Source organism: Nerophis lumbriciformis, linkage group LG30 (assembly GCF_033978685.3).
Source record: "Nerophis lumbriciformis linkage group LG30, RoL_Nlum_v2.1, whole genome shotgun sequence".
Lineage (NCBI taxonomy): Eukaryota > Metazoa > Chordata > Actinopteri > Syngnathiformes > Syngnathidae > Nerophis > Nerophis lumbriciformis.
The window spans coordinates 18,905,871-18,917,586 of NC_084577.2; the positions used below are offsets into that span (position 1 = coordinate 18,905,871).

General features: G+C 36.5%; 1 protein-coding gene across 6 annotated transcripts in view; it reads left to right on the forward strand.

Annotated features, from left to right (window-relative positions):
* The window catches only part of LOC133572760 (arf-GAP with Rho-GAP domain, ANK repeat and PH domain-containing protein 1), a 162,973-nt gene that overhangs the window by 108,711 nt on the left and 42,546 nt on the right, over positions 1 to 11,716 (forward strand). For all 6 annotated transcript variants that reach the window (XM_061925762.2, XM_061925761.1, XM_061925760.2 and 3 more), the window contains 6 exons: positions 1,599 to 1,791; positions 1,874 to 1,919; positions 2,010 to 2,173; positions 4,842 to 5,054; positions 7,011 to 7,116; positions 7,192 to 7,339. In XM_061925762.2, coding sequence (XP_061781746.1) covers positions 1,599 to 1,791; positions 1,874 to 1,919; positions 2,010 to 2,173; positions 4,842 to 5,054; positions 7,011 to 7,116; positions 7,192 to 7,339 — 870 coding nt within the window. The remainder of the gene's footprint in view (positions 1 to 1,598; positions 1,792 to 1,873; positions 1,920 to 2,009; positions 2,174 to 4,841; positions 5,055 to 7,010; positions 7,117 to 7,191; positions 7,340 to 11,716) is intronic.

Below are 11,716 nucleotides of genomic sequence, written 5' to 3' on the forward strand. Positions count from 1 at the left end.
GGAGCAGAATTCTGGTTTGGCAGCGGCCAGGCAGTTTAACGTTGACCCAAAACGTGTACGAGAATGGAAACAAAAAAAGGGAGAACTACAATCTCAGTCGGCAATCGATGGAAAACGGGCTCGCTTATCTGGTGGAGGTAGGAAGAAAGTGAGCGACGAGCTTGATGCTAATTTGTGTCAGTGGATACATCACGTTCGTGGACTGAACCACCGTGGGTCCCGCAAAATGATCCGCATTAAGGCAAAGGACAGTGACAGTATTATTGTTCTGTTTTGATGGTGGGTTTTATACTTGAGTACTTGGTACCATAATTTTATTTTTCCCGGTAGGCTGCTTTATTTAAAAAGTGTATTTATTTTTAGTATTTGTATTCTATTTGACAATTGTTGCACTACTGTCATGTTGAGGCCTTGTTGATCTCTTGTCTTTTGATAGTCTTGTTTTTTTGTTTGTATGTTTACATTAGCTTTTACATTTAAAGTTTTTAGTACGAAAAAAAATACTGGACATTAACCATTGTAACCAAATAATGGCCTGGTGCAGGCTGGTGCAAAAATAAATAAAAGCCAAATAACCGCCCATGTCCTAATAGCCGCCCGGGGTCTGACCCCATTTTGTGAAATAAACGCCCGGGCTACTATTTGGTAATATACGGTATATATATGTGTATATAGTATATATATACGTGTATGTATATATATATATATATATATATATATATATATATATATATATATATATATATATATATACATGCACACACACTCATATATATTTACGTACTTTAAGATAGACGTCAGATCTATCCGTCGATAAATTTTTATTTTTTGAATTACATGGATGACAGTTTTAAAAGTAAAAAAGTGCCTACACAGCAGCTTTGTGATATCAGCGTCAATATTGCAACATGTCCTTGGTACATCACACCTGTTTGCGCTTTTATTCCGCTTTTTAATGTTTTTTTTGTTTTGTTATATTATTTTTTTTAAATGTGCCGCTGTTCCAAAGCTAGCTGCGGGGCCACACTTTAGAAAACCTGTGCTGTAAATCAATTTGAGAGATAAAGAAAATATCGGAGGAGCCATCTGCTCTGGTAGCTAAAGCTGGGAGCCGAGCCATATCCCATCAGTTGAATTATTGGGCAAAGCTAACACTGACAAATGGTCTTTACTCGGAACATGTGCTGTGTTTTGAAATGTATAATAATACTAATAATAGATGCAGTAGTCTGTCTGCCTAACACTTTGTTAGCCCTCCATATTGAATCAGTTGTAATGTCATGAGAAACACATTCAACCTTAATGGAGGGTCCTTGGCTCCAGCATGTCTAGACGTTAAGACAGTATGATCAAGCGCACTGTACTGCACTGACCTAATCACCATATTTCTGGTCCACCCCTCCTAACACACACACACACACACACACACACACACACACACACACACACACACACACACACACACACACAAAAGAGGAGCTGCTTTGTTCACATAATTTACTTAGCACTGTTTTTTTCAGTGTGTTCCAGTAAACATGTTACAGCTTAGACTTGCATCTAACTTTTCACAAACACATTGAATTTCTTTTGTATTGCAGAGCTTCATCCCAGCCAAAGCCGAGCCCATCCTGAGGTTAGGTTTTGAGCGGATCGGGCGCCTGAAGTGTAAAGACGGACTGAACCTGCAAACGTCCAAGGTGGGCTGGTTTGCTCTGGTGGGCTCCACTCTGCACGCCTACCTGGAGAACAGCCAGGGAGAGGAGATCCACCTGCGCAAACTCAATGAACTCTGTAAGTGGCTCCTATCCATCCACTTGTCAGAAATCAAAACATTACAACATGAAATGATATGGCTTTGTTTTGTTTTTCGCAGCCATTCAACAGGATAATGAGGTGCTGGTTTTGGTGGAGAGAGGAAGGTGAGAGCATAACTACCACAGTTCACGCGTAACAGTTGTAAACAATGTCTAGTATTTGTTCTCTCCTTTCTGTGGTTCCTCCTACCTAAGAACACTGTACATCGAGGGAGAGAGGAAGTTGGACTTTGCCGGCTGGTGCGCCGCCATACAGACGGCAGCAGGGAGCGGAGGAGACACTCTGAGTCAGCAGCAGCTGACCGACACAGACATACCGGTCATAGTCCACAGCTGCATCGACTACATCACACAGTGCGGTGAGGGGACGTGACATGCAGTAACACACAGCGCGGGACGGACGCATAAAAACGCGGATGAAAATCTTTCTGGATGGAAAATATTCCGACAGATTGTAATGCGTATTTGTCTGACAGGTGCATGTAATATTTTGCACTGGTGGACAAAAAGTGAGCGAAACACATGAATAGCAAAACAAAAATTAGGGGTGCACAAAAAATCGATTCACATCCGAATTGCGATTCTTAATCATCACGATTCCTAGTAGATTCAGATTTTTCAAAAATGTATTAAAAATAAAATAAAAAAATATATATACTGTATATGTGTGTGTGTGTGTGTGTATATATATATATATATATATATATATATATATATATATATATATATATATATATATATATATATATATAAACAAAATAATACATCATGTTGAATCGAGTATCGATTCTGAATCGAATTTTCACCCCAGGAATCGGAATTGGGTGGAATCGTTAGGTGCCCAAAGATTCACACCTCTAACAAATATACTAGATTGGACTCGGACTAGATCTGGCCAATATTTTGCAGTGGCAGACAAAAAGTGAGCAAAACACATGAATAGCAAAACAAATATTAGGGGTGCACAAAAAATCGATTCACATCCGAATTGCGATTTTTATTCATTACGATTCCTAGTAGATTCAGATTTTTCAAAATGTATTAAAAATAAAATAACATATATATATACTGTATATGTGTGTGTGTGTGTGTGTATATATATATATATATATATATATATATGTATACACAAAATAATACATCATGTTGAATCGAGTATCGATTCTGAATCGAATTTTCACCCCAGGAATCGGAATTGGCTGGAATCGTTAGGTGCCCAAAGATTCACACCTCTAACAAATATGCTATATTTTGGACTCAGACTAGATCTGGCCAATATTTTGCAGTGGTAGACAAAAAGTGAGCAAAACACATGAATAGCAAAACAAATATTAGGGGTGCACAAAAAATCGATTCACATCCGAATATATATATATATATATATATATATATATATATATATATATACATATAGGCCTATATATACATATAGGCCTGTTTCATGAGGGGGGTACCCCCCTCATGAAACAGGCCTGTAGAGATGAAATAGTCTTGTGATTATTTTTCCCCACACATACATATATTGCGCTCTACTACGGTATCGAGCACTATTTTTTGGATAACCTTATTAAGACATATATATATATATATATGTATATATATGTGTATGTATATATGTGTATATATATATATATATATATATATATATATATATATATATATATATATGTATATATGTATATGTATATATATGTGTATGTATATATATGTGTGTATATATATATGTATGTATATATATATATATGTGTATATATGTTTTGTATATATATATGTATATATATGAATATATATATGTATATATATGTTTTGTATATATATGTATATATGTATATACAGGTAAAAGCCAGTAAATTAGAATATTTTGAAAAACTTGATTTATTTCAGTAATTGCATTCAAAAGGTGTAACTTGTACATTATATTTATTCATTGCACACAGACTGATGCATTCAAATGTTTATTTCATTTAATTTTGATGATTTGAAGTGGCAACAAATGAAAATCCAAAATTCCGTGTCTCACAAAATTAGAATATTACTTAAGGCTAATACAAAAAAGGGATTTTTAGAAATGTTGGCCAACTGAAAAGTATGAAAATGAAAAATATGAGCATGTACAATACTCAATACTTGGTTGGAGCTCCTTTTGCCTCAATTACTGCGTTAATGCGGCGTGGCATGGAGTTGATGAGTTTCTGGCACTGCTCAGGTGTTATGAGAGCCCAGGTTGCTCTGATAGTGGCCTTCAACTCTTCTGCGTTTTTGGGTCTGGCATTCTGCATCTTCCTTTTCACAATACCCCACAGATTTTCTATGGGACTAAGGTCAGGGGAGTTGGCGGGCCAATTTAGAACAGAAATACCATGGTCCGTAAACCAGGCACGGGTAGATTTTGCGCTGTGTGCAGGCGCCAAGTCCTGTTGGAACTTGAAATCTCCATCTCCATAGAGCAGGTCAGCAGCAGGAAGCATGAAGTGCTCTAAAACTTGCTGGTAGACGACTGCGTTGACCCTGGATCTCAGGAAACAGAGTGGACCGACACCAGCAGATGACATGGCACCCCAAACCATCACTGATGGTGGAAACTTTACACTAGACTTCAGGCAACGTGGATCCTGTGCCTCTCCTGTCTTCCACCAGACTCTGGGACCTCGATTTCCAAAGGAAATGCAAACCAAACCAACCCATGCCATGTATACATATATATAATATTATATATATTATAGGTGCCCATATATATATATATATATATATATATATATATATATATATATTTATGTATAATACATACATATATATACAGTATATCCGAATTTAATTGATATATATATATATCTATATATATATATATATATATATATATATATAAGCAAACACACATATATATGTGTGTATACATTTTAATGTTGTTTTTTTAAATTATAAACTGATTTAGAATCGGGATGAATAAGAATCCCAATATGAATTGTGAATTGATTTTTTTTAGATTGTGCTTGACGATCATATGCATTTTGTTGGCTTTTATTTTAGGCCTAACGTCGGAGGGGATTTATCGCAAAAGCGGTGTGAACTCGCGTGTCGCAGCTCTGTGCGAGAGGTTTCGCCAAGATGCTCGCAGCCTCCGCCTGAGGGAAGGAGAGCACCAGGTGGACGACGTTTCCAACACACTCAAGCGCTTCTTTAGGGAGTTAGAAGAAGGGCTCTTTACGTCTGAAGATGGCGGCACCTGGCTTACTACAGCTGGTAAGGTTTGAAGAGAGGATTTTGACAGAGCTTTTCAGGTCAGATCAGCCACATAAGAAATATTTTGTCTCTGATATACAGTAAAGACGGGGATTCATATGGCCACATTCGTCGCGGTTTACCTTATACATGAAACGTGACAGATTGGGGTGGTGAACTATGCACTTTAGCTGCTTGGTGACAATAGAGTGTTGAATATCTTAAAATGTGTCTTGTGGCAAATGTGTCTTGTGGCAACTTTGACAACAGCTTCAGTTGCTATGAAGAGGCGGCGCTTTCCATAATTTCTAGCAGACTGCATTGCAAAATGATTAACCCCCTCTCTTCCTCTCACGCGAGATCTACCGTGGAATGGGGTCATGTGAATCCCTTCCTTACTGTATGGGAGTTAATTTGTGTCTTTATTGCGAAAGCTTCACTTATGTAACTGAATTTTGTGGGTGTGAGTTTAGTGAAGTGAATTTTTGTACAACAAATTATGCTGACAATTTCATTCAATAAAAAATTGCGAGTAAAATTTGTGGTTTTAAAAATTCAGTGTATTAGAAGTCACTGTAAAAAAAAATCAGTGTATAAAAATTTTGTGTAAAAAAATAGTGTATAAAAATTCTGTACAAAAAAATTCAGTGTATAACAATTCAGCGTAAAAATAATTGTGTAAAAACTCAGTAAAAAAAAAATTCAATATCAAAATTCAGTATAAAAAAATAGAGTATAAAAATTCAGTGTATAAAAAATTTGTGTAAAAATGTAGTGTGTATAAAATTATTTATATAAAAACATTAAGTGTACGAGAAATCAGTGTAAAAATCAGTGTTAAAATTCAGTGTAAAAGAAACTCAGTTTGTAAAAATTCAGTAAAAATAAATCACTGCATCAAAATTCAGTTTAAAAAATAGTGTATACACATTCATTGTTAAAAAAATCAGTGCATTCAAATTTGTAAAAATTCAGTGTAAAAAATCAGTGTTCATAGACAAGTGTGTAAAAACTCAGTCAAAAAAATTCACTATCAAAATTCAATGTAAAAAATAGTATAAAAACAATTTGTGTAAAAATGTAGTGTGTATAAAATTATTTATATTAAAAAATTAAGTGAATGAAAATTCAGTAAAAATAAATCACTGCATCAAAATTCAGTGTAAAAAAATAGTGTATACACATTCAGTGTTAAAAAAAACAGTGCGTTAAAATTCAGTGTAAAAAATTAAGTTTGTAAAAATTCAGTGTAAAAAATCAGTGTATAAAAATTCAGTGTAAAATAAATTCAGTGTAAAATAAATGTATTGTATAAAAATTCAGTGAAAAACAATCGGTGTGTATAATTTCAGTGTAAAAAAAACAGTGTATAATAATTCAGTGTAAAATAAATTCAGTGTAAAAAAATGTTTTAAAAAATCAGTCTAAAAAATTTAGGGCAGACAAATTCACTTCAGAAATATTTGTTGCTTCAAAACTCAAGACTCACTTCAGGTAAATTCAGACTGAAGCACCCCATGGGCTGGTTCTGAGACAGGTTTGATTGCTTCAGTGACAGTCCTAATTTACCGGAAGTGAGCCTTGAGTTTTGAAGCAACAAATGTTCCTGCTCTTGACTTTTTCTGCACTGAATTTTTATAGACTGGCGACTTGTCCAGGGTGTACCCCGCCTTCCACCCGATTGCGGCTGGGATAGGCTCCAGCACCCCCCGTGACCCCGAAAGTTTTTACAATTTTTACATACTGAATTATAAAAGACTGTATTTTAACAAACTGCATTTTTAAACACATAAATTATGCTGACATATTTTGATTTAATTAAATTAACAGTGTAATTTGATGAAAAAAAAAAAGTTTACAAAATTAAAACGCAAAACATTCAGGTTGATAAATTCGTAATAAAAACACAAATGAACCCCCATGCCAATGCTGTACATGTTTGCTGATTATTCACCATTGATGTTTCTTATCATCCAGCCATTCAGGATGCAAGTATGAAAATCTCCCAGTATCAAGTGCTTTTGAACAAACTGCCTCGTGTTAACAGGGCGACACTACGGGCCCTTATCAACCACCTCTACTGGTGGGTAACACACACGCATGCTCCCACGGGTGTATGCCGCACACACTCATGCACACATGCCTGCTTGTATTCCAGCGTGCAGCGTTTTTCTGAGCTCAACCAGATGAATCTTCATAACTTGGCCATAGTTTTTGGTCCCACGTTGTTCCAGACAGACGGACAGGACTACACGGCAGGCCGTGCCATCGAGGACCTCATACAGTTCTACACGCTCATCTTTCAGGTAAGAGTGCGTTAAATCCCTGATGGAATATCAAACAATGAGAAAACCCAATCTCTTTAATCGTTTGTTTTATCAGATTAAAACGCAATGTTAGGCATTGTTGAGCGTTGGCAATGCAGAATTGTAGTGTATTGTTTGTTTTGTTTTGTAAATTTCAGCACACATGAAAAAGAGTCATTAAACCGATGAGTGATTTAATAAAACATATTTCAAATATATTTGCGCCTTTAAAACACATTGACAGGCTTTTGCATGCAACAGCAACAGGTGGCCCCATAAAATGTGACCATACTGCTAGTTTAGTCATCCAGAAGCTTAAAAATTGTAATTTTTGGACAGACAAACGGCACAAAATTGAGCAAATAGACCAATTGTTAGTAAAGCCGAAAGTGAACTTTAGTTACTCCTCAACATCACCCCCAGACAGTTCTTCCTAAATAAGGGGCAGGCACCCCTGGGTGGAGGGGATCTAGTGCGATGCCATTGTAGCCATTAATCCTGACTTCTTCATTTTGATTAAAAAAAATATATATATATTTAGCACAAATTGTTTTATTCAGTTTTTTTCTGTATATTTAACTGTTTTATACATTGTGTTCCTTTCTTATTCATTTTTTATTTATTTATTATTATTTATTGAGTTTATTTAATTGTATTTTTTAGTTTTAAAGTGGTTCAAGTCTTTAAAAAAAATGTTTACAGTATATACATTTTTTTTTTCATCCAAATTGATGGTTTACTGACTAAAAAACAATGCTAATAAAATTATTATTTGTTCTAAGTTGAGTTATATTTCCTTTTTTTTTATGCAGAGGTGTACTTATAACAATTTTTTTTCGACACATGATACTATTTATAGTCGCGGCAAAGAGTGGAGACCGGGGGGGCACAAAATGTTTTCTTCTTCCTCGGGGGGCCTAACAGAAAATAATTTAGAATAACTGCCCTAAGTCAACTTAATATCAGGGCTGTCAACTTTAACGATTTAATGCAAATCAATCCATCATCACTATTAATCTGAATAAAACCGCTCATCTTACTTGAGTATCTGTGCAAAATAAAACACCATTAATACAGATAAAAATAATTATATTTAATCATGAGTAATCCAAATTATTCTACAGCATAACTTTGATACATTTTTGAATTCAGAAGTTTATTTGTTTGACAACACTACTAAATATTGTATGAAATCATTCACATTAATAGTAATAACAGTGTACTCTTTCATATGATATAATCAGGCCCTCCAGGATTTTGCGGCAGCCTTTTCAAAAAGTTGCGATGTTTTAGGCTTTTTTTTTCTTTTTCTAATTAACATTAAATCCGTTTGTGATTTTTTTTAAATTTTAGTCAGTGTTTTAAGTGTTTTTTTTGTAACCTTCACTCTAAAAAGCACAGGGTTTAAACAAAGCAAACAAAATATGCTCTGTTTGCATCTTAAATTAAAATTGTTTGAACATTGACAGCAATTTGCGGTTTTTTTTTTTCAATGCCTGAAGTTCTTCCCACAAATTGCATTGGAAAGTGCCGAGTTGTAGACGCTTGATGGAATAACATAGTGTGGGAAAGTGAAAGTTGCAATAAAATGTAATTTTCTCCATGTAATTATAACAAAACTAGAGATGTCCGATAATGGCTTTTTTGCCAATATTCCGATATTGTCCAACTCTTAATTACCGATTCCGATATCAACCGATACCGATATATACAGTCGTGGAATTAACACATTATTATGCCTAATTTTGTTGTGATACCCCGCTGGATGCATTAAACAATGTAACAAGGTTTTTCAAAATAAATCAACTCAAGTTATGCCATATTTATTATTGAAGTCACAAAGTGCATTATTTTTTTAAACATGCCTCAAAACAGCAGCTTTGAATTTGGGACATGCTCTCCCTGAGAGAGCATGAGGTGGGAGGGGTTGAGGTTTGGGGGTGGGGGGACGTAGGGGGTAGCGGAGGAGTATATTGTAGCGTCCCGGAAGAGTTAAGGCTGCAAGGGGTTCTGGGTATTTGTTCTGTTGTGTTTATGTTGTGTTACGGTGCGGATGTTCTCCCGAAATGTGTTTGTCATTCTTGTTTGGTGTGGGTTCACAGTGTGGCGCATATTTGTAACAGTGTTAAAGTTGTTTATACGGCCACCCTCAGTGTGACCTTGCATTCACTTGTGTGTGAAAAGCCGTAGATATTATGTGACTGGGCCGACACGCAAAGGCAGTGCCTTCAAGGTTTATTGGCGCTCTGTACTTCTCCCTAGGTCCGTGTACACAGCGGCGTTTTAAAAAGTCATACATTTTAATTTTTGAAACCGATACCGATAAGTTTGAAACCGATACTGATCATTTCCGATATTACATTTTAAAGCATTTATTATCGGACAACCCTAAACAAAACCTAAACAAAAAGTTAAATGCTAAACAAATAGTAATTCGTGAAGAAATATAAACAAAAAGACTGAGAAAAGCATCTGACCCACATGGCAAATCAAAATGTGCAACACAGGTTTTAATCTGCCACAAGTAAATGTGTATTACTGCATGGAAACAGAAAAAAATATATATCAGCATTCACATGAGAAAAAATTGGAAAATCATTTTTGCTGAAGATGAATAAAAACTACAATCAGTCACAATTGATCTATATAGCCCTTAATAACAAGTGCCTCAAAGGGCTTCACAAACCAAAACAACGCCACAGATGTGGGGACGTCCCTCTAGGGTGATCGACTGCAATGGATGCCAAGTGGGTACAGTTTTTCAATTGTTACATAAATGAATAAATAATGGGAGTCCAGTCCATTGGGAAGCCAACAGAGGGTCATACAAGTCAGCAATGCATAGACCTCACCAGCTCTGCATAGTAGAGTGGTCCACCAGAGGTCACGACTCGCAACAGCTAGCACGTCTTCCAGACTGGTACCTCTTCAGATATTATCCATGACAACCTGGGAGAGGGGGGACAGAGCAGACAAGAAAAGTGGAAAGTCAACTGGTCGAAACAGGATCTATCCAAAAGTTAGAATATATAAAAGGGTTTTAAAGGGGAACATTATCACCAGACCTATGTAAGCGTCAATATATATCTTGATGTTGCAGAAAAAAGACCATATATTTTTTTTAACCAATTTCCGAACTCTGAATGGGTGAATTTCTAATATTCGCTCTCGGAGCGAGGACGTCACAACGTGGCGTCACATAGGTAAGCAATCCGCCATTTTCTCAAACACCGAGTCAAATCAGCTCTGTTATTTTCCGTTTTTTCGACTGTTTTCCGTACCTTGGAGACATCATGCCTCGTCGGTGTGTTGTCGGAGGGTGTAACAACACGAACAGGGACGGATTCAAGTTGCACCAGTGGCCCAAAGATGCGAAAGTGGCAAGAAATTGGACGTTTGTTCCGCACACTTTACCGACGAAAGCTATGCTACGACAGAGATGGCAAGAATGTGTGGATATCCTGCGACACTCAAAGCAGATGCATTTCCAACGATAAAGTCAAAGAAATCTGCCGCCAGACCCCCATTGAATCTGCCGTAGTGTGTGAGCAATTCAGGGACAAAGGACCTCGCTAGCACAGCAAGCAATGGCGGCAGTTTGTTCCCGCAGACGAGCGAGCTAAACCCCTAGCTTCCCTGGCCTGCTGACATCAACTCCAAAACTGGACAGATCAGCTTTCAGGAAAAGCGCACGGGTGAGGGTATGTCTACAGAATATATTAATTGATGAAAATTGGGCTGTCCACACTCTCAAAGTGCATGTTGTTGCCAAATGTATTTCATATCCTGTAAACCTAGTTCATAGTTGTTAGTTTCCTTTAATGCCAAACAAACACATACCAATCGTTGGTTAGAAGGCGATCGCCGAATTCGTCCTCGCTTTCTCCCGTGTCGCTGGCTGTCGTGTCGTTTTCGTCGGTTTCGCTTGCATACGGTTCAAACCGATATGGCTCAATAGCTTCAGTTTCTTCTTCAATTTCTTTTTCGCTACCTGCCTCCACACTACAACCATCCGTTTCAATACATGCGTAATCTGTTGAATCGCTTAAGCCGCTGAAATCCGAGTCTGAATCCGAGCTAATGTCGCTATAGCTTGCTGTTCTTTCCGCCATGTTTGTTTGTGTTGGCTTCACTATGTGACGTCACAGGAAAATGGACGGGTGTATATAACGATGGTTAAAATCAGGCACTTTGAAGCTTTTTTTAGGGATATTGCTTGATGGGTAAAATTTTGAAAAAAACTTCAAAAAATATAATAAGCCACTGGGAACTGATTTTTAATGGTTTTAACCATTCTGAAATTGTGATAATGTTCCCCTTTAAAGTAGGGTAAATGTTTTTACTGAATTATTCATATCTCTTATTGCGGCAGGGCAT